Source organism: Macaca thibetana, chromosome 8, assembly GCF_024542745.1.
Source record: "Macaca thibetana thibetana isolate TM-01 chromosome 8, ASM2454274v1, whole genome shotgun sequence".
NCBI lineage: Eukaryota > Metazoa > Chordata > Mammalia > Primates > Cercopithecidae > Macaca > Macaca thibetana.
The window spans coordinates 124643704-124668162 of record NC_065585.1 but is presented as its reverse complement, the minus strand read 5'-3'; the positions used below and the strand labels follow the sequence as shown (position 1 = coordinate 124668162).

The 24459-nt window shown below is 41.2% G+C and overlaps 1 protein-coding gene across 3 annotated transcripts in view; it reads right to left on the bottom strand.

Moving 5' to 3' along the window:
* The window catches only part of PSD3 (pleckstrin and Sec7 domain containing 3), a 702311-nt gene that overhangs the window by 480984 nt on the left and 196868 nt on the right, over positions 1–24459 (bottom strand). Inside the window, exon 1 of one of the 3 annotated variants that reach the window (XM_050801837.1) lies at positions 1326–1449. The exons of the other annotated variants lie outside the window; for them this stretch is intronic. Within the exon in view, the coding sequence (XP_050657794.1) occupies positions 1326–1346 (21 nt within the window). The 5' untranslated portion in view covers positions 1347–1449. Of the gene's footprint in view, positions 1–1325; positions 1450–24459 lie in introns of those variants that run through there. 3 annotated transcript variants of the gene reach the window in all.

The following is a 24459-nucleotide window of genomic DNA, read 5'->3' as shown; positions in this document are numbered from 1 at the left end:
AAAACTGGTTGAAAAGGTGCTAATTTATTCTGCATTTGCTTTACTGGTGATGTTAAGCATGTTGCACTTTCAACTGCTGAAGAGGAATTTCATGACTTTTTTAAAAGAAAATCTCTCGGTTTGTAAATACTCTCAGAAAAGAAAGGATCATTTCTTGGAAAAGGGTAGAAAGTGAATTTCCTTTCCTTCAGCAGGGAACATCCTTTCCCTCACATCTCACAAAAATCCAACCAACCCCTCCCTTTCAAGGTCCAGCATAACCGCCAGCTTCTCTCTGAGAACTTCCAAGCCCGGAGGCCAGAAGCTTCCTCTGAGATCCTCCATGGTAGCCTACGCATAAGTCTCTCCTAGGCAAGCTCTCAAGCACGCTCCTTGAAAGCAGAAATCCTATCCTGCTCACCTGGTTACCGGGCTTTGCAAAATCCTTTGCACATACTCAATTACAACGAATGCATTGAGGCATTTGTCGCCAGAATCCCACTTACAGTAATTTTCCAGATCTCCGTCTTCCCTACACCAACACCTGGACCCACTCAAGAGTTATTCTGGAGCGGAAATCCTGGATCCCACTGTCGGGAGAACCAGTGTCTAGAAAATGCAATCGTGGTGCCCATTCCATTCTCTGCCTAGTGGGCGTTTAACATCCTTTGACATAGAGGGGAATGGCAAAACGAAACATTTATTATTTAGATCACCAACAACATTCTAAACCCACGTTCTCTAATAGGTGTTAATGTGTTTAAAAAAAAAAATCAGAACATCTTTCGCTAGAACTGAAAGCTGAAAACAGCGGATAAAGTTAAATGCATGTAAAACAGAATGACTTAAACATCTGTAAAAGCTCCTGGGAATTGCACCGAATAATCTTCCCTTGTCTGTTTGCTCGCTCAATTCAAGTTTGTTTAGTTTAGGTTTTGTTTTCTCGTGTGTGTTTGTTTTTTTGTTTTTTTGTTTTTTTTTTCTGACAGAAACGTGATAGTCCCTAAATACAAGCTGACTGGGCAGAGGAAGATCGACATATGAGGTCCTCTTTCATGTTGCCTTCTTTTGATAGCTTTTCTCCCACGTCTGAGGTTTTCAAAGCAGAGGGATGAACTAAAACCCCTAAACCTTAAAACCACAAAGTTGACCCTGCTGGGCTCCTAACAAACACAAAGCAAGCAAGCGCGAAGAGGAAAATCGTACCCAGCACCTATCGAGACAGCAGACACCCAGGTGGCCCCGGGATCCTGGGGGACAGAGCGGCGACAAAGCAACACAAACCCCACGTCGGACAGCGGAGCCGCGTGCGCCCCCCGCGCCCGCGCCCCGGCCCCGGAGCTCACCGCGGCGCTCCTTCCTTCCATCTTCCATCGCCCGCCCGCCTGCGCGCCGAAACCGCCGCCGGGCGCTCTGGGGCCGCAGCCTCAGGGCGCGAGTGCCGGCGGCCAGCGCCGCGTGCTCTTTGTTGGGCTCCCGGGACGGCCGAGCGGCGGCAGCCCGCGCGCACCCTGGCGGAGGCTGGTGAGGCTGCGAGCCCGCGGCGGTCGCCCGCCCGGCCCCCAGTAACGTCAAAGCGAAGGCGGCGCGGGCGGGGCCGGTGGTGGCGGGCCCGGGGGGGCGGAGGGCGGAGGGCGGAGAGGCGGGGCCGGCGCCTCGGGGAGGGGGAGGGGGCAGGGCCTCCGGGGCGGAGGCGGCGTCTCCAGGGTAGGGCGGAGCCTCCGGGGGAGGCTGGAGGCGACCCCGACCCTCGCAGTGCAGCCCTGGATCGGCCTGGACCCTCCGCTGCCTCCCGCAGCCGCGCGCCAGCCCTGGGCCCGGCCTCCACCCCGCGAGCGGAAACCTGCCTGTTGCTTTGTCTTCTTCCTTCACAGTTTTCCCACCCTGAGAAAAGTGAGAGGTGCTTTCCCTGGTGTTTCCTCTCAGGAAGGGCCGTGTGACTGGAGCCGCGAGTTGGGCGCCGTCTCGCCGGGGCCCTGGAGGTACGCGGGCTTCGGGACACGCACCTAGGCGTCCCTCGGGGTCCCGGCCTCTCTGACCCGGCTCCCCCGGCACCGAGCCTCGGCCGGAGCCTTTAGTCTCGGGGACCTGTCGAGCCCTGAAAGGTCCATTTCCCCCTGAGGCGAGTCCCCCCAGGCGCCCCACAGCCTGGCCTCGGGACTGTCCCCACCGACAGTGCGTGCGCTGGGAGAGGTCACTTAAAACTACATTTTCGATCATTAGTGCCGCGGACCCGCACCTTTTTTCCTCCGTCCTTTGATCTGGGCCACAGAGGCAAGGGCTGGAACGGCGCCCTCCCCTGGTAAAGGGACGGAGAGACCTCAAATCCGCCCTCTTTACCTCCTGGGAGGTCCGTTCAGTGGATCCAAGCACCTGGAGGCGGAAACTGTGTGGCCGGCTACAGGGTGGTCCCGTGTATGTGTTACCGCCTTATTGTTCCAAAGAACAGTCTTTTTCAAGTGACAGGCAGAAGATGCCCCAATAACAAGAAGTGACTGACTTGGCTAAGCTTAGAGATGGGAGTGGAGTCAGGTTCCCTGGTGACCCCACGATCCCGCCCACCACCTCAGCATGGGCTGCCCCGTGAGCATAGCTGAGATGCACCAAGGCCACGAGTCACCCACTTTGCCTTGGCTGCCCGATCTGAATCTATCAAAGGCAGCCTTGGACACCCACCAGAGGAACCAGCATGAGGGAGTATAGCATTTATACAAATTCACTCCAACTTCAGAAAAACGTCCACAGCTCGTGCTCCCCCTGCCAGAGCAGCAGTGTGAGCAGATGTGTAGGTTTGGAAGCACCCCAGTCACTTGGGCATTGATATGGTTTGGCTGTGTCCCCACCCAAATCTCATCTTGAATTGTAACTCCCACAGTCGCCAGTTGTGTGGGAGGAACCCTGTGGGAGGTGATTGGATTATGGGGGCGGGTCTTTCCTGGGCTCTTCTCGTGATAGTGAATGAGTCTCACGAGATCTGAAGATTTTAAAAATGGGAGAGCTTGCTCCACAAGCTCTCTCTTTGCCTACTGCCATCCCCGTAGGATGTGACTTGCTCCTTCTTGCCTTACGCCATGATTGTGAGACCTCCCAACCATGTGGAACTGTAAGTCCAATAAACCTCTTTCATTTGAAGATTGCCCAGTCTCTGGTATGTCTTTATCAGCAGTGTGAAAATGGACTAATACAGGCATATTTCTCGTTTGTGATCTCCCTTTACCCTTGCGTACATACCCTACAGACAGTCCCGGTGTGCCTATTCCCAATCAACTCCTGCCTTCCTTGAACCTTGGGGTCTGATGGTTTTGTTGGCAAAGCATCAGAAGTAAGACCGAGTACAGAATGTAGTTGCTACCCTGCGGCTTGACCACTGGCCTACTGGCCTTTACCTGGGAAATTAACCAGCTCATAAACAAAAAAAAAAAATAACTAATCATATAGGAGGCAGGGTGGACATAGATTTACGTGATATTTCTAGTTAAGGGACTTGGGCATAGACATCTATAATCTGAGCCTCTGTTTCCTCATTTATAAAATTGGGTTAATAATGCCTTACAGAAGTGTTATTAGCATGATAAATTATGGAAAGCTCCTGGCTTATAGTGAATGTTCAATAAAGGAGCATTTCAACAGCTAAGCCACAGAAATGTGTTTCCCATTTTCATTGCAAAGGGAATTTTTAATTGGTTTTATCCCTGAAGCTAAAATATTTTAAAATTGTACCTATAAAGCTGATCACATGTATTAAATAATCATTCATTCGTCCTGTTATAAATAAAGGTAAAATGATTAGGGGTTCTGATCATCATAAATTAGCCAGTGTTACCACTACTAAGGCAATGAAGCCTAAAGCAAATCAAATAAACATTGACATTTGGTTTTGCCAGCGTGTATTTTGTGTGTAAATATTTTGTTAGGCTTTTGGAAATATTAAAAATGAAGTAAGAATCACCATTTCTGCTACCATGGCCTCCAGTGCTCAAGTTCAGTGTGAGAATACACAAGCTCCCGCCTTGGTAAAAAGAGAAAGGAGGCATGCAGACCACCTAGGCATGGGCTAGTGTATATTTATTTACCCAATAACATATCCCTCCCCCACCTCTTCCCATGAGCCCTAATGTATGTGGTGTGGAAAGAAAGACTATATAGCAGGCAAGACATTATATACTTCAGGTCAAAAGAAGATATGAAAAGGAAGATGAAATTCCATCGTGTATTATTCATGCATACAGTTAATCCTTCTTATTTCTGAAGTTCACTGAAAAGCCCAGATTATGGAATATTTATTTTTTTAGTACAACGTGAATGTTTCTTTAGAATGACAAAAATCTCAAATACAAATTTCTAAGAGTTGACAAATCCCACAAACATTACCAAATCCAGAAAAATCACACAATAGTTTTATCTACTGCCCTCATAATATTTTCTATTATTAAACTTCCTAAAACACTTCAGTAATATTTGTCTTCACCTGTTTTCTGCTGCTATAAGAGAATACCACAGACTAGGTAATTAATAAAGAAAAGAAATGAATCTCTCACAGTTCTGGAGGCTGGAAGTCCAAGAGCACAGCAACAGCACATGGCGAGGGTGGTTCCATGGTGGAAAGCATCACATAGCAACCAAGCACAAGAGACGGGAAGCAAATGGGGTCCAGACTTATCCTTTTGTCAAAAGCCTGTTCTCTGGATAACTAACTTACTCTCTCAATAACAGCATTCATGAGAGCAGAGCCCTTATGACCCAATCACCTCTTACTCCTGTTACAATGGCAATTAAATTTCAACATGAATGTTGGCAGGGACATTCAAGCTATAGCTATACTTTTTCTTCAAGTGTTTTGGCTACATACTCTTTATTTATTTATTTATTTATTTTTGAGACAGTATCTCACTCCATTGCCCAGGCTGGAGTACAGTGGTGCAATCACAGCTCAATGCAGCCTCTATCTCCCAGACTCAAGTAATTTGCCCACCTCAGCCACCCAACTAGCTGGGACTACAAGCACCACCACCAGTCCTGGCTAACTTTTCATTTATTTATGGTAGAGATGGGGTCTCCCTATATGGCTAGGCTAGTGTCCAACTCCTGGGCTCAAACAGTCCTTCTGCCTCAGCCTCCCAAAGTGCTGGGATTACAGGCAGGAGCCACCATGCCCAGCTTAGCTACATACTCTTGATCATCTCATTGGAAAGGTTTTTTTTTAACAGCTTTATCAAGATCCAGTTCACATACTACAAACTCACCCATTTAAAGGGTACAAATCAATGTGTTTTAGCATATTCACATCACAGAGTTGTGCAATCATCACCAGAGTCAATTCTGGAAATTTTTCATCATCCCCTAAAAAACCTATCCCCATTGGCATTCGCTCCTCTTTTCCCTCCAAACCCCTCAGTCCCTGGCAAACACTAATTTACTTTCTGTTTCTACAGATTTGCCTATTCTGGACATTTCATATAAATGGAATCATAAAATATGTGGTCTTTGTGACTGACTTCTTGCACTTATCATGTTTTCAATGCTTATCCATATTGTAGCATATATCAGAACTTCATTTTTTATTGCTAAATAATATTCCATTGTTTGGATAGGCCACATTTTATTGATCCCTTTATGAGTTGATAGACATTTCAGTTGTTTCTACTTTTTGGCTGTTAGGAATAACACTACTACAGAAATTTATGTACAAGTTTTCATGTAGATGTTATGTTTCCATTTCTCTTTTCAATTCTACCTAGAGTAGAATTTGTGGGTTATATCATAACTGTATGTTTAACTTTACTTCCAAACTGTTTTCCACAGTGGCTGCACCACCACACATTCCTACCAGCAATGTATGAAGGTTCTAATTTCTCCACATCCTCACCCATACTGATTATTGTTTTTGTGTTTGATTACAGCCAGCTTAGTGGGTGTGAAGTGGTAGATTGATTCTGTAACATTTTCTATGGGTTGAATAGATAGCCCAGTCTTTTCTCTAGCATGGTTGATCACAATTTTGTTATTGACATTTCAGAAAAGTCCCATCCTCACATTTATTACTGATAATAACATCTGCACTTTTAATATGTTTTCAAATTTTGGAAGACCTCTCAAGTTTCTTTCATATATAACTGTAGGATTTCAGCGCATTTCAAGTTTCTTCATGCAATGATTAATATTAAATGCTCTTTTTTTAAAAAAAAATGAGGCATAAGGGATCTTTCTAAGATGATACAAGTGTTCTATTTGGGTGATGTTACATTTGTCAAAACTCATAGAATTTTACACTTAAAACCTGTGCATTGCTCGTATATAAATTTTACCTCAGTAAAAGAAAAAACCTAAAGTTGTGAATCAAGAGAAATGTTCCAATAGTCAATTCATTGTTTTAGACTGAAAGCTTAAGAGATACGTAAATGTGTGTGTGCATGAAAGCATGCAGGCACTAATAAATCTGAAGCTGAGAACATCTTGCAAGAGGTAGAAGTGGAGAGCCACTTGGAATTTGGGGATTAAAGATAGAGGTGTTGATCCAAAACCAGAGAAAATACATTTTCTTGAATCAAGTGTGTCTGAACATCTAAAACTTGACTACCCAAGTCTATCCTCATGAGAGTCAGAAGATAAGTTTCTTTTCTCTTTTGAGACAGAGTCTTGCTCTGTCGCCCAGGCTGGAGTGCAGTGGCTTAATCTCGGCTCACTGCAGCTTCCGCCTCCCAGGTTCAAGCAGTTCTCCTGCCTCAGCCTCCTGAGTAGCTGGGACTACAGGCGCACACCACCACACCAGGCTAACTTTGGTATTTTTAGTAGAGATGGCGTTTCACCACGTTGGCCAGGATAGTCTTGATCTCCTGACCTCATGATCTGCCCACTTCGGCCTCCCAAAATACTGGGATTACAAGCGTGAGCCACTGCGCCCAGCCAGAAGATAAGTTTCTTATTCCCGGTGAAAGCCTAGGGAATTTACTTAGCTCTGGAAATAAATGCCCAGCAAAAAAAACAGAGATGGAAGGAATCATGAAAACAGATGAGTTCCCCAGGCTTCAGGTTAATGCTTTAAACTTAAAACTCATCAACTCATTTTTTTAAAATCTCTATTATGAGTTTTGCCATTTCACAGATGTGAGTCATTTCACGTCAAAAAAGAAAAAAACTAAGTATTTTTCCATTGTGATCTATGGCTCACTCCTCTTTATTATCAATTCCCAAACAATCCAAGAGTCTTAAAATATGCATTTAAAGAAAAGGGTTTTTATTTTAAATACATAAGCAACTCTAACCTCTACAGTATTTTCAATAAGCGGGCTGCCTACAACTGCTTAAGTGCACAGATAGGATGCCTTGTAAATCATATAATAACTGCATACAAACCACTGATATATTAGAATAGAGAACATAAGTGCCAGTCTTATTTATTTGTTGTTGTATTCCTAGCTTCTAGAACTGTGCCTGGTCTGTAGTCGAGGCTCAACAAATAATTTTTGGAATAAAATTAGCCACTACCCAAGGCAGAAATAGTCAACATACCTAAAATCATGATGTGCTTGGATTTCAAAAGCTCAAGGTGAAGCTGAGAGAATATGTCTGACACAAAATTCACCATGGCATTTGCCTGGTGGGACTCGACGGAATACTGAGTATATGCCGGGTGGATGAGAGGGATGGGAGACAAGAAGGACAGAGAAGAAAGGTGGTTCATGTGCTTAGCAGATGGAAGAGAATGGAGAAAAGAGGAAAACTAAGGAGGGAGTGTAGTAAGTGCACAAGAAATGTTAGACCAGAGGGTGGTCCAAGGCATAAGGTAGACTCAGCTCACCTTACCCCCAAGACCCAAATAACTTAGGTTAAGTCTCTATAATAAAGGTTCAGTTTATTTTTTATTATCCTTCTTATGGGTAGTTATTCTTTCATTCATTCATGTGACAAATATTTTTCCAACATCTACCATGTGCTACGAATAGTTTACTGACTCCAGCGGAACACAAAGCACCCCTTCCCTCATGGAGCTTGGGCAGACAGAAAATAAGCAAGATAAGTAAATATTTATGATGTTATATGGTGCTGAGTGTCTTGGAGAAAAACAAAACAAGGAAAGGGATAAGCCATAAGGAGTATAGCATCAGGAGAGTAGATGGTTGCAAAGGATATTGAGAGAAGGCTTCACTGAGAGGTGAAATTTGAGTAAACACCTAAAGGAGGTGAGGGAGAAAGCCATGCTATGTAACTATAAGTGCAAAGTCCCTGAGGTCTTGCCTGGTGTGTTTTGAGCACAGCAAGGGGTCACTGTGCCTAGGGCTGAGTGAGCCAGGTGAAAGGTAGTCAGAGATGTCATAAGTGGGACCTTATAGGTTGTCGTAAGGATCCTTAACTGCCCTTGGTAGATTTTGAGCAGAGGGGTAGGATGATTGACTTACATTTTGCCAGAATCACCCTGTATTATGTGTTGGAAGCAAGGAGGTGAGTAAGGAGGCTACACAATCCAAGCAGGAGATGATGGTGGCTTGGGCCAGGGTGGTGGCAAAGAAGGAGGTAAGAAATGTTGAGATTCTGGTCATAATTTGAAGACTGAGCTGACAGAATTTGCTGAAGGGAGAATGTACATTATAAAAGAGAGTCAAAGATGACTCAAGGGTTTGGGACTGAACTACCAGAAAAATGGAGTTGCATTAACTAACTGGGGAAGACTGTGGAAGTAACAAGATTTAGGATGGGAGATCAGGCTCTAATTTTTGGACATGTTAAGTTAGAGTTAACTTTTCGACATTCAGCAAAGGAGTGCCAGACAAGCCACTGGATATACAAAACCAGACTTCAGGGGACAGGTAGGAGTGGGAGCTGTAACAGAGAAGATATTTACATCTGTGAAACTGAATGAGATCACCAAAGGAGTGGATGACAAAGAGAAAAGAGGAGAGCCTAATGCACTCCAGTGCTAAGAAATTAGGGAGATGAGTAAGAACATGCAGAGGAATCTGAAACGAGCAGTCAGTGAAGTAGGAGGAAAATGAAAGAATGTTCCTTAATGGAATATTTTCAGATTATTTTTACATGAAACCTTTTCCTTTCTACAGTTTTCAATCAGCAGTGTCTGCATTCTGCTCTCTCCCTACCTCCTGCAATCATCACTTCTCTTTTTATCAAAACTGTTCTATTATTTTCAGGAAGAATGAAAGAGATAGTGCTATATGCCTGTAATTCTAGCAATTTCAGGTCGTCTCAAGCTATGTTTTATGCCCAAACCAGTGTTACTAATACTCCCAATTTTTTTTTTTGCATAAATAGTTACTTCTGGAATTAACTAAAAAGACAGATTTGGTTAATATACAGGTTTCCAAGCTGACAGAAATTAATTTATATTTTATTTGGGTTTTTTTGTTACAAAAAACAAAAACATAGCTTCTTGGAATTGTAAAGAGAAAATCTAATGAAATCCACGTAAGTATCATAACCAGGATTTTGAATAAGTTCCATTCCTGGTTGACCAAAAGTGTCTGCTGTGATCTTTTTATTCAGTGGCAGAAACTTTCCCCTGACATTCTGTGAAAACTTTGCAGGCCCAGTTATTCAGATCACTTGTAGGTTCTCTGAGCATAGCGTCAACTCAGTAATTAAACTATGCAGTCCTTAGTCTCAGCTTGACTTAGCATTAAATTTTCTCTTCTGCTTCAACTGGAAGAGTGCAATGTGAAAGAGAGGGTGGGTAATACATTAATCTATTTTTGTTACTGTAAAGGAATACCTGAGACTAGTTACTTTATAAAGAAAAGAGGTTTAATTGGCTCAAGGTTCTGCAAGCTATACAAGCATGGCACCAACATCTGCTCAGCTTCTGGTGAGACTCAGGAAGCTTATAATTATGGCAGAAGGTGAAGCAGGGGCAGGCATGTCACATTGTGAGAGCAAGAGAAGGAGAAGGGTCAGGGGGAGGTGCCACACTTTTTAAAACAACCAGATCTCATGTAAACTCAGAGTGAGAACTCACTTATCACGAAGAGGATACTGCTAAGCCATCCATGAGGGATCTGCCCCCATGGTTCAGTCGCCTCCCACCAGGACACACCTCTGACACTGGGAATCACATTTCAACATGAGATTTGGAGGGGACAAACATTCAAACCATGTTAAGTGGGGGTCCTCTATTCCTGTTCCTCAGTCTTGTGTACCCACTGGAACATTTCTTCCTGCTGAGCCTTTCCCTCTCCCACCCACCCTACTGGGTGGACCCCAAGAAGATAGACTCCATGCCGACTCTATTGCACGTGGCCCACATCTGGTCCACAAGAAACACTCACACATGCCCCTTGCCTCAGCCACTCTGGAAGTGTGGGCTGATCCCAACCACAGAGCAAGGGCTTCCCTAGTCCCTCTCCCAAAGTGGTTGGTCAGCCCTCTCTCACTCTAGGTTTCATGGGAAGAAGCAGTCTCCATTGGCTTTATGGAGCATGAATGAGGCTACCATCTTCAGTGTTTTCCAGTTACCAGGAACCATTTGGGATTTCTCCAAAATGTCTCTTCGAACTCCTTTTACTAGGCTTGGGGCTAGAGAGTAGCACCCAGCTCTCCTCCAATGGAGAGCAGAGTCAGGCAACAGCTCTCATCACCATCTCCTCATGTTCTCCTCTTATTAGCACTTATTTTTATAGTTTTGATCTGACTGATAAGGGATCCAAGATTGTGGAACAAAGTCTCAAGACTATTTTTTTTTTAATCTGTACATGGGGTAGATGTTGTCCCAAATCCACCTGGACATACTTTGCTGTGTATTATATTGTCACATCAGTAGCACCCAAGACAGAAGCAGTCCCACTCTACCATCTTCTCATACTTCTTAGCTTGAAAGACTCACAGCATTTTGTTTACTCACTATAGATATATGTGCACATAGGATATCAAGTTAATCACCTCCATCATAGAGTCTTATATTTGAAGGTAAGGATTCTGAAAGATTGAAGAGATGTCCTTTGTGGATAGATATTGCTGAAAACAATCCTCCATCCACATCTAGCTCAATCATTTACAAACACATTGTGAATACTGAGGCACTTTGTATTTCCTATTTCTCACAGCTGTGCTGTCCAATTCCATAGCTAGTAGACTAGGTGGCCATTTAAATTTAAAGGGATTAAAAGAAAATTAAACTTAGAATTCATTTCTCAGTGTCACTAGCCATATTTCAAGTGTTCAGTAGCCATAAGTGGTTAGTGGTGGCTATATTTATATATTTATTTATTTATTTATTATTTCTTTAGAGACAAGGTCTTGCTCTGTCACCCAGGCTGTAGTGCAGTGGTGCAGTCATAGCTCACTACAGCCTCAACTTCATGTGGACTCAAGCGGTCCTCCCACCTCAGCCTCCTGAGTAGCTGGAGACTACAGACATGCATTACCACACCCCACTGAATTTTTTTTAAATTTTTTTGTAGATAAAGGTCTCACTATGCTGCCCAGGCTGGTCTGGAACTCCTGGCCTCAAGTGATCCTCCGGTCTCAGCCTCCCAAAGTGTTAGGATTCCAGGTGTGAGCCATTGAGAATGGCTACTATATTTAGACAGTGCAGCTCTAGAACATTTCCATGAACACAAAGAATTCTATTGACAGCACTGCTTCATGGTTTTTGGCACATGGAATACACCGGATAAAAGGCAAATGGAAGTTTGGTCCCAAGGTATCACATGATTGCACGGATTTATTTTTCTGTGAGTGTAAAGCTTTTTACAGCACTATGTACTGTACTGTACTGATTTGACCATTAAAAACAAAAACCAAACCTTTTCCTAAGTACATAGCTGCAGCTGCTTTTCTGGTTCCTGCTTGAAAACTTATCATCTTCCTACTCTATCACAAAATGCCTTACTATCAAAATAATTCCTGTAAATATTTGAGGAGAAAGTCCCTATTTCCCTCAGAGCACAAATAAATCACTTTTTCAGAATTATTCCAAGAATGAAAAGAAATGTTTTCAAAATCAATATTTCTATCGAAGGGGGTTTCCACAGAAAACATTCCTTTGCTGAACTAAGCATTTCACTTATAATCTTTTTTCCCCAGGATACGTTATTTCACGTATAACCTGTGGAAATTACCTATGCTTGCATGTTTTTAGATTGTTAAAGTACCCTGGAATGTCTCCAAGAGGACAACAGGGCTTAGAGACACCGCTGCTCTGCAGGGAGTGATGAAGGGAGACAATGAAGACCATTCCAGGGACCTCTGGAATGTTGAATCAGAGTCAGAAGACAGAAAGAGTCCCACTAACTCATTGTCTAACTGTGTGGGATAATACAAAATATATTTGGTCTTTGTCCTGGTTTCTAAAACCCTTGGAATTTCCTGAGCCCTTTGTTATTCATAAAGAAGCCACTTATGATGACACCTGAGCTTCTGTTAATGAGGTGACTTAGGATGGAGCCCCTAGACAGCCTGAGGATGGAGTTGGTTATCAGAAAGACTACATGATTAGAGGGGTGGAACTTTCAGCCCTACAGCCAACCTCCAGGAATGGGAGAGAGGGTCTGGAGATTAAGCTCTATAGAAGGTCTTGAACCGGGAGACTTATGGGCTTAGGAGTTGATGAATTCATTGAGGTGCTGAGAGAGTAGTGTGCCCAGAGAGGACATGAAAACTCTGAACTATCCCTAATTCCCTGTCCTATGCATTCGTTTCATTTGGCTGTTCCCAAGTTGTAGCTTTTGTAATAAACTGGTAAACATAAGTAAAGTGTCTGTGAGCCTGAGTTCTGTGAGCTATTCTAGTAAATTATCAATCCTGAGAAAGGGGTCACAGTGAGACAGGATGGTCGTAAGAGAACAGAAAATTCCAAGCAACAGTCTCATCACTAGCAAAAAGGAGCTGTTGAAAGAGCTGCATATGCTAGGGACCAATAAAACCGTGAAAACCAGCATGAGGGCCAAGCTGACTAAGACCAACCAGACTCAACATGGTGCTGGATTTGACATAGGTTTCACCTAGGAACTCATTACACACTCATTAACACCCTAAATCACACACCCACTAGTGCCTTAATAGTTCATGGAACACCCATGTTTGATGTAGACATGGATGACGCCACAGTTCTGAGAAATCTTTACCTTTTTCTAGAAATCTTCATGAATATTCCACCCCTTGGTGAAAGAAACCCATAAAGGTAGAAACTCCAAACCCCACTGGGCATGACTCACTCTCTTGAGTACACACACACACACTCCCCTTTCTTGAGTGTGTCTTTTCACTTTGCCACAAAGCTCCAGACTTTCACTATTTTCTGACTCATCCTTGAGTTTCTTGACAGTGTCCTTGAATTTCTTGACGGTGAATTCCTTGACTTGTCCAGGTCAATGGGAACCTCTGATTTATGGCCACTTGGTCAGAAGTATTGGTGGCAACCCCAGACTTACTGTTGGCATCTGAATGGAGGAAAGTCTTGTGGGATTTTAACTTGTGGGTATGACGCAAACTTCAGGTAGTGCCATAATTTTAGGATTCCCAGTTGGCATCTGCAGAGAATTGGACAATACTTGGTGTGGAAAATACTCACACATTTAGTGTCAGAAGTGTAGTATGAATAGAGAAACCGTTTTCTTTTACCATGGTGTATTAGTCTGTTCTCACACTGCTAATAAAAACATACCTGAGACTGGGTAATTTATAAAGGAAAGAGGTTTAATGGACACAGTTCCATGTGGCTGGAGAGACCTCACAATCATGGCAGAAGGTGAAGGAGAAACAAAGTCACGTCTTGCATGGCAGTAGGCAAGAGGGCCGGTGCAGGGGAACTACCCTTTATAAAATCATCAGGTATTGTGAGGTTTATTCACTATCATGAAAACTGCAAGGGAAAGACCTGCCCCCATGATTCAATTACCTCCTACCAGGTTCCTCCCACAAAACATGGGAATTATGGGAGCTGCAGTTCAAGATGAGGTTTGAGTGGGGACACAGCCAAACCATATCCCATAGGATTGTCATATTCTTAGGCTTTCATTTCTTTTCTCTGAATGGGAAGGATGGTCTTTTTGACTGCCAAATTCCAACATTCTAGGATTAAAGAGCTTTATTAAAAGCAGTCTTTATCTCCATGATTCTCAGAGGTTTTTTTTTTTTTTTTTTTGGTAAGTTTTCATTGACAAGGACAAATCACAGAAGCTGACTCTCAATGTTCTGAATTGTGACCCCAAAAAACTCAGAGGAGTTAGAGCTCTCCAGAAGACAGAGACCACATCTTATTTCTATATTTACTTTTAGTCTCCAGCACTGGGTATATTGCCTATCATGTAGGAGGTGATTAATAAATATCCACCAAAGAAGACCAGGTGTGGTGGCTCACGCCTATAATCCCAGCACTCTGGGAGGCTGAGGTGGGAAGATAACTTGAGGCCACGAGTTTGAGACTAGCCTGAGCAACATAGTGAGACCACATCTCTACAAAAAAAATTAAAAAGCCAGGTGTGGTGGCACACACCTAAAGTTGCAGTTACTTGGGAGGCTGAGGTGTGAAGATCACTTGAGTACAGGAGTTTGAAGCTGCAGTGAGCCATGATCATATCACTGTACTCTAGCCTGGGCAATAGGGTGAGAGCCTGTCAAAAAACAAAACAAAACAAAACAAAAAAAAAAAACAAAGAAAGGAAAATGTTTACTGAATGAATGAGTGAGTGAATGAATTCTCCTTATTTTGGGCAAGAATAGTATGTTGTTTAAGAATTCCTTTGATTTCAGTCGCTCTAAAGAGAGAAATGTTATATTGTCAACAAAGTTGGTAAGAGGACTTCAAATAGAATTCTCATCGCACAATACACGCATTATGAACCCTTACATTGGAAAATCTCTGTACATTTGTTTCTGAAAGGAAGGAAATCTATCAGATCTCTCTCAATTTCCCTATTAAAGACTCTCATTCTGTCAGAACAGAGCTCTCTAAGGAAAAAAAAAAAGAAAAAGAAAAAGGCTATCATTCTGGACATAACTGCTGAGTTACCTGCAAGAGGTAACAAATTTCTAGGGCTGAATTCTGACAGAGCAGACCTTTTTGAGCCACTTCACTTTTAAGTTCTGGGAACCCAGCTGTTTGGTTTTTTGATTTGTATTAATCCACAGTCAGAAACCCCAGAGAAAAATTTTCACCTTCAAAATCAGCTTTATTGAAATATAATTTCCATATTTTAAAACTCATTTTGTGTACAATTCAATGAGAGTTGGCAAATGTATAGAGCTGTGTGAGTTCCACCACAATTAGGATATTTCACCCCCTCCTCACGCTCCCTGCAAAGCTCCACACCCCTATGCCAGCAATCCCATCCCTGTGGATGCTGGAATTACAGCAACGCTGACAGAGTTTTAGTTCTCTTCAGTTTTGTCTTTTTTGTAATTCTGTATTAATATATTCCTATTATATGAGTTCTTTTGTTTCTGCCCTCTTTCATATAGCATAATGCTTTTGAGATTCATCCATGTTTTCATATGGATCTTTAGTTCATTCCTCTTTATTGGGCAGTGTTCCATTGTATGGATACATAATTTGTTTTTCCACTCACCAGTTGATGGACATTTGAGTACTGTCCAGTTCTGGCTGTTGCAAATAAAATGCTATGAACATCTATGTTTAATTTTTCGTGTGCACATGTTTGTTCTTGGATAAATTCCTTGGAGTGATATTGCTGATATTGTCACTGAACATCTATGTTTAATTTTTTGTACGTACATGTTTGTTCTGGGATAAATACCCTAGAGTGATATTACTGGGACATATGGTTAATGAATGTTTAACTTTACTTTTTAAAAAATCTGCCAGTTTTCCAAAGCGGCTATGCTATTAATACTGTGTTGTATTCCCATCTGCAATGTATGAGAGTTCCAGCATTCTATATTGTGGCCAACATTTGGTATTGTCAACTTTTAAAAAAACATTTAGCTGTTTGAGTATTTCATTGTAGTTTCTCTGGTATATCTTAATGATAAATGATATTGAGCATCCATCCTTTCATGTACTTATTTTCAATGTGTGTGTCTTCTTTCGTAAAGTGCCTGTTTCAATCTTATGCCTCCTCCCACCCCTCCCCGCTCTTTTTTTTTTTTCCTGGAGTTGGAAGATTGTGAAGATTGTGTAGATTGTGAAGCCAATCTACCTTTTTTGGAGTTGGAGTCTCTCTCTGTTGTCCAGGCTGGAGTGCAGTGGCATGATCATAGCTCACTGCAGTCTCAAGCTATCACTGGGCTGAAGCAATCTTTCTGCCTTGGCTTCCCGAAGCACTGGGATTATGGATGTGAGCCATTGTGCCCAACTCCCATTTTTTAAGATGCATTTTTTGTACTATTACTGAATTGTAAGAATTCTTTATACATCCTGGATACAATTTATGTATCAGATATGTATTTCGTAAATGTTTTCTCTCTGGCTTTGGCTTACCTTTTAGTTTCTTGAGTGTCTTTGAAGAACAAATGTTTTAAATTTAAATGAGGCCAATCTACCATTTTTGTTTATGGTTTGTGCTGTGTTGTGTCCTGAGATATCTTTACTTAATGTCATGCCACAAAGATTTTCTCCTATGTTTGCTTCTAGAATTGTTACAGTTTTAGCTCTTATGTTTACATTTATGAGCCATTTTGTGTTAATCTTCACATGTACTATGAGTTAAGGATGGAGGCTCCTTTCTTCCCAGATAGATATCCAGTTGTTCTAATTCCATTCTTGAAAAGATTATCCTTTTGCATTTACCTTATTGAAAATCAATTGACCATTATATATGTGAACTACTTTTGAACTCTCTCTTCTATTTCATTGATCTATGTCTCTGTACTTACATTAATGCAAAGTCTTCACTACTAGCTTTATAGTAATATTGAGATCAAGTAGTGTAAGTATCTTAAATTTGTTCTCCCATTAAAAAATTGTTTTGACTCCTCTAGGTTCTTTGTGTATACAAATAAATTGAGAAACAGTCTATTAGTTTCATGAAAAATGTCCAGTACGATGTCAATTGGGACGGCACTGAATCTATAGGTCAGCTTGGAGGGAACTGAAAATCTCAACAATTTGTCTTCCAAAACATGAATACTCTATATCCATTTATTTATATTTGCTATGATTTATTTAAACAATATTCTAGTTTTCATTTTATAGTCCTTGCACATTGTATTTGTCCATTCTCATGCTGCTAATGAAGATATACCCAAGACTGGGTGATGTATAAAGGAAAGAGTTTAATTGAATCACAGTTCAGCATGACTGGGGAGGCCTCAGGAAACTTACAATCATGGCAGAAGGGGAAGCAAACATGTCCTTCTTCACATGATGGCAGCAAGGAGAAGTGCAGAGCAAAAGTGGGAAAAGCCCCTTATAAAACCATCAGATCTCGTGAGAGCTCACTCACTATCATGAGAACAGCATGAGGGTAAACACCTCCATGACTAAATTACTTCCCACTGGGTTCCTCCCACCACAGGGAACTACAATTCAAGATGAGATTTGGGTGGGGACACTGCCAAACCATTTTAAGTTTATACCCAAGTATTTTCATGCTTTTTGATGCTACTGTAAATAGCATTATTTTCTTATTTCAAAATTTTCACTAACAAACAAATTTTATTTTTGTATGTCAATCTTGCATTCTGTGACCTTGCTAAACTCACTTATTATTTCTACTAGTTTTTAAATTAAAATCTTAATAATGATTTTCTACATAGCTGATCATGACATTTGTGAATAAAGAGTTTTATTCTCTGTAAAGAGCCCTTTTGCACTAGTCAAGAATTTTAATGTAATATGGAACAGGAGTGATAAGAATGGACATCCTTGCTTAGTTTCTGATCTTAGGGGAAAAGCATTTAGTCTTTCCCTATGAAGGAGAATGTTAGCTTTGGTACATGCCTTTTGTCAAGTTGAAGAAGTTCCTGTTCATGCCTACTTTGCTGAAAGTTATTCATCATGAATGGGTATTGAATTTTGTCAAATCCTGTTTCTGCACCTTTTGAGATACTCATATGATTTTTCTTTTTTATGCTGCAATTTTGGTGAATTACACTGATTAGTTTTCAAATGTTAAACCAAATTTACATCTTGAGATAAACCCTATTTGATCATAATGTACTATTGTATTAGTCTGCTGATACAGTTCGGATATTTGTCCCCACCCAAATCTCATGTTGAATTGTAATCCCCACCATTGGAGGTGGAGCCTAGTGGGAGGTGTTTGGATCATGGGGTGAATGATCCACGGCTTGGTGCTATCTTTCTGATAGTGTGTTCTCATGAGACTTGGTTACTTAAAAGTGTGTAGCACCTCTGCCCACCACCCTTTCTCTCTAGCTCTTGCTTTCACTATGTGACATGTCCTCTCACCCTTCACCTTCCACCATGATTATAAGCTTCCTGAGGCCTCCAGAAGCCAAGCAGCTGCCAGCACCAGCTTCCTGTACAGTCTACAGAACTGTGAACCAATTAAACCTCTTTTTAATTATCATTTATCATTTATGAATTATCATTTATCCTCTCCATCCCCATATCAACTTAATTTCTAACTTTCTACCACTCCATTTCTAGATCATCCAAGGAATTCAACATGGTCTTTGTCACAGCCTTTGAGAGTGATCCTAATTTTGGTTATGAAAAATATACCTGGATAAGCTGCTTTCTCTTTCATGTCCCTCTTCTTCAACTCATTTCTAAACATAACTCCTTGCTATAGAAGATCATAGCAGAAACAGTCCTGTGTGTTTCCCAAACCATCTCAATTTCCTCCTAGGCACAAAGGAAGATTACATTTCCTAGTCTGATTGTATCTATGTAGGGCTATGCTGGCATATGCCAGTTTTGGCAAATGGACTATATACCAGAAGCCACTTCATGCCTAGCACCTACAATCTGCAAGAGAGCCTCTGCATTCTCTTCTCTGTCTACTCTAGGATTGTCAGTGTCCAGCAAAACCAGGACATTCACCAACATATTCTGTGAAGTAAGCAAGAAATAAATTTCTATTGCATTCAGGTACTGAAATTTAAGAGTTTCTATTAAAGTGGGACCATTACTTCCATTGACTAATACCTAGCCCAAACTACACTCAAAAAAGTATCAATAATAAGCATATTATTTATAATCCATTTGAAAGCTAGAAGAGAATTCTTTTGTTCAAAGAAATGCAGATCAAGTGTCTTGAAAGCATTTATCAGTTTAATAACATTTGGCATACTACTTTGCAGAGAAAAACCACACAGGAAACAGAGTACTAATATGGTAAATGCAAAGTCCTCCTATAATCTTTTCTGCTGAGTTGACCTCTGCTTTTTGATACGACAAAGTCAAGAACAATCTGAAAAAGTATCAAACACATATGTAGGTGAGGGTGTTCCCTTCCCTCCCAACAAATGGACTAAAAGGCTCTCTAATGAGATTTAGGATGAAAATCCATTAACAACAGCTATATTTGATTCATCATAGGGCTGCTGGCTGCTACTTGAGAGGAAAATGGGTGACATTCTAATGATCAATTTGTTTATGTATGTTACCTAAATAGGGACAGAAAAATAAATCCATAAGCAAAACACTCAGACTCATAGAACTGAACTGAAACAGAACTAAAAGAGACACTAGACATTATCTAACTCAATCTCTTTATTTTATAGATGAGAAAACCCTTTTAAAGACTCTCCATGATACAGTTGTTTGGATAGAAACATCATAATATTTTACTTTAAAAATTTCCTAATTAGACGCATCCCACGATCTCTTCTATTTTGGAGAAATGATGGCTTGCTTAGAGAAATCCTTTCTACACACTGAACATGACTTGGGAATGGGGTGCTCAGGCCTCTGAACGCCTGGAGGGAGGGGACCAACACAGGATGCTAATCTGAAACCAATGGGCCCTGCCTAGTCATTTTACTCTAAACACTGTCTTCATTTGTCAAACATTAAAAAATAATTTCCTTTTATTTTATATGAAAGACATAAAGTTTGTTGAGGAATTTTTATTTCTAAAAGTTTAACAGTTCATCCACTTGCACAACCCCCCAAGACACACACACATGGTGAGATGTGGTTTATCTGCCTATCCCTCATGTTCATATGTTAAATACAATATTTAGAAACAAATTAAAATTGAAAGCAGCTGGGTGTGGTGGCTCACTCCTGTAATCCCAGCACTTTGGGAGGCCAAAGTGGGAGGACTGCTTGAGCTCAGTAGTTCAAGGTCAGCCTGGGTCTTGAACTGGTAGTGAGACCCCATCTCTACAGAAAATAAACAAAATTAGCCAGGCACAGTGGCACATGCCTGTAGTCCCAGCTACTCAGAAGGGTGAGGTGGGAGTATTGCTTGAACCCGGAAGGCCAAGGCTACAGTCAACTGAGATCACGCCTCTGCGCTCCAGCCTGAGTGACATAGCAAGACTCTGTCTCAAAAAAAAAAAAAAGAAAAAAAGACAGAAATCCAAGTTGATTTATTTTATAATGTAAGCTATATTGATCTGCTATTAAAGTTTTTTGGGTAGGAAAATATTTTCAAAGAAAATATTAGTAACTTATCGCTCATGAATATTCAACATTAATGTAAGAGTGTAGAAATTCTATCTCATTTTTTGTGAATAGAAGTTGAATATGCTCATATTATTGTTAAATAACTTCTGAAACTATTAACATTAAGAGGGCTAGTTTAATGGTCAAAAATGCTTTATTTAAGGAAAATTCCACATAAATGTCACCAGTAAAAAAAAACAAAAACAAAAACAAAAAAAACTAACTAGGCATGGTGGTACCTGCCTGTAATCCCTACTTGGGAAGCTGAGGTGGGAGGATCCCTTGACCTAAGGAGTTCAAGATCAGCCTGGGCAAGCCCAACATAGCAAGACCCTATCTCAAAACAAACAAACAAATAAAAAACAGAACAAAACCACACACACAGAGACAAACCCAGGGGCCTATTTTGAATCTATTTGGTTCAGAAAAAAAGACGTTATGTGATTTTTTTAAAAAGTTATTTCATAGAGAGAGGTACACAACCAAGATTTTTTTTTATGCTAGGTTTTCTACTTTAATTTTTTTCACATGGGAAGTGCCCATACCGGACATACTAGTTTATTCTGCCTCTACTGTTATAGTTCTCCTAGTAAATGATTGATTGTAGAACAGCTAACAGCAAACTGGTATTTTTCTTTTGTCTATTACTACCTATTTTATTTTTCAAAGTTTAATTTTTATTCTAAGAATAGTGTTTCTCTCAAGAACTATGTAGATATAATGTGAAAATCAGGACAATTTAAAACCTCTCTTCCTTCCTTCTCTGCTTTGAGCTCTTTTTCTTATTTTATTAAAGAAGTTTTTTTTTTCTCTCCTTGTACCGTTTATATTTAGCCCTTTTACCCTTGCATTGATTACCTCCCTTTTCTCATTTTCTCATTTCCTTTTCCCTTGGCTCACTCTCAGCTTTGCTTTAAGGTTTTTAGTGGGTTCCTTGCCATTATTAGCCAATTATCATAGTGACTGCAGCACTCCAAGGAATTGAAGTCTCATAAGTGCTTGGGATGGAAATGATACCACAGCCCCACAAACAAGTCTATAACTGTATGGATTTCAGTGGTTTCTGTACAAACATTCAGCAACTGGGCAGAACCTGGTCATCATACAATGTTAAAGAAAAAGAAAGAAACCTGAGAAGGAAGGTCACGTTGTTTAAATCTGGATTGGTTCATTGCCCTCTCACTGACAGAGGGGTTAAGCGACAAGGTAAAGATAAATAAATATCTGGGGAAATGTGATTATATACAAAGAACATTCTGAATATGAAAGGAAATAGTTTGTAATGTTAAGACACAATGAGCCACAGATTTAGGAAAGCTAATTGAGAAAAAAAATCTCTATTTGTAAAGGATCTAAGGGATCTCAGAGGAAAACCTGGCAGAGACAGGGGAGTCAGAATTAGTGGATCTTTTTCCCAGAGTTAAGGCTAGTTCAGGATATAAGTTTACAAGAGAAAAGTTTGCTCTCTATAATACCATTTCACCAATAACATGGTGTTACAGCCTAGATCCCCCAGCTATCACATTATAGCAAGAATACAATATAGAAAAGGTTAAAGGATTAAAATAGAAGTCCTTTCTCCCTTCCTTCTGCAAAATTCATGGAATCATATGGACCTGGAAATCATTGATTTCAACCTCACCCTCAAAGCAGGAAACCCTTAGACAATATTTTTAACAGGTGGCCATCCAGTTTCTGCTTCATTACTTCCCGTGCCAGAGAAGTGAGTCACTGCCTTGCAAAGCAGTCATTCTACATTTAACATCCCTTTAAAGACACATACTATCACAGAAAGAGCTGACAGTCATGCATCACTCACTAGGTACCAGGTGTAGGCCTCAGTGCTTTACTGGGTGTGTTATTTTGGTAGTTCCCAGACGACCCCCTGCAGCAGGCTTGTGGCTTAGAGCGGTTAGGTAGCCAGACTTGCAGAAGGGATGGAGTCTGGATGTGGGCCCAGTCTTTTTAACTCCAGATGAGGCCTTCACATCACGCTGAATCACACTTGCCTCCCTGTACTTCCACATGTTCACTCTGGTCTGGATCCCAGAGGACAAACCACAACTCCCATTCTTCCACTCCAAAGCCCTCCAGAAACTTGAAGATAGTGACTGTCTCTTCTCTCTGCCCTCCCTCTGCAACCACTCTCCTCCCAGGCTAACCATGAACAGATCCCCCTGTTAATTCAGAGGCAAATCTTTTTGAGGCCTCTTTCATTGTAATGCCCCTCTTCTAGAGATGGATGCCCAGGAGCAAACATAATAGATATGAACGGAGTAATGATTGCAGATGAAATGTTTATTTTTGACTATCAGATTCATTAAAGGGAAATCTTTTCTGGGTAACAAATATAAAAATTGTCATCCATAAATATTTGATGTTGCACGTGTCTATGTATACTTGCAAATCTTTTCATTACGAATACAGTAATTATCATCCTAAACACATTATAGCACTACAAAATAATGATTTATTGCCCAGACTGAATTATGTTTCAGGAATTAAGAACAAATTTGATGGATACAGCCATTACTGTGTATCTCTATTTACTGCCATGGCAACAAATTAAAATAGGCTTGTTTAATTAGTTGTTGGTAAAGCACTATGAACATGAAAACTGCTATTAATGGATGCACAGTGTTTAGTGTTAATGCTAGTGTTATCATAAATGGCACAGTGTTTATGGACAAAATAAACCACTTTATTTTCCATTAATAGTAATAATTTCATCTTTGAATTAGGAAAAGGATTTGTTAAAAACTTTTGCCTTTAAAAAAAAAAAAAAAACGAAATTGTCTAGTCTCCCTTTTATGTTTTTTGTGTTTAAAGGTGGGTTCTCATTATGTTGCCCAGGCTGGTATCAAACTCTGGGCCTCAATCAATCTTACTACCTCAGCCTCCCAAAGTTGTGGGTTTTTTGGCCAAGTTTTAACCAACATTATACACTCGGGCAGAAGAGAATACGAGTGCATAGGGTGATGACCAAAATATCCCAATGAAAACAGGTATACTTTCTTTCTTTCTTTCTTTCTTTTTTTTTTTTTTTTTTTTTTTTTTTTTGAGACTGGGTCTCACTCTGTTGCCCAGACTGGAGTGCTATGGCCCGATGTCACCTCATTGCAATTTCCACCTCCCAAGTTTAAGCCATTCTTCTGCCTCAGCCTCTCAAGTAGCTGGGATTACAGGTGCACACCACCACGCCTGGCTAATTTTTGTATTTTTAGTAGAGGCAGGGTTTCACCATGTTGCCCAGGCTAGTCTTGAACTCCTGGACTCAAGTGATCTGCCCGCCTCAGCCTCCCAAAGTGCCGGGATTACAAGCATGAGCCACTATGCCCGGCCGAAAAAGATATATTTTCTTTTTTTTTTTTTTTTTTTGAGACAGAGTCTCGCTCTGTCGCCCAGGCTGGAGTGCAGTGGCCGGATCTCGGCTCACTGCAAGCTCCGCCTCCCGGGTTCACGCCATTCTCCTGCCTCAGCCTCCCAAGTAGCTGGGACTACAGGCGCCCGCCACCTCGCCCGGCTAGTTTTTTGTATTTTTTAGTAGAGATGGGGTTTCACCGTGTTAGCCAGGATGGTCTCGATCTCCTGACCTCGTGATCCACCCGTCTCGGCCTCCCAAAGTGCTGGGATTACAGGCTTGAGCCACCACGCCCGGCCAAAAGATATATTTTCTAGTGGCCGTTGCAATGTTCAAATTACCACTGCTGAGCCTTTTAGTTTCCTAATACAGAAAGGAGGACGGAGATTGCCAGCAATGCAGAGATGAAGGAATTTAACCACATCACCCACCAGGAACTATTTTCAGAATGGCTCAAGGAGTTGCTTGTGGAGAGCTTTAGATCTCCCCAAATCTTGTCAACATCCCCAGCGGCCCCCAATGCTTATGCAATCTCAGTAAAAACAGCTGCTTTCAAGGAGGATGCAATTCCATGCCCAGTCCCCTGCCTTCCCCTCCAGCCATAAGTCTGTCTTAGGTTGAAATTTTGAAGCTC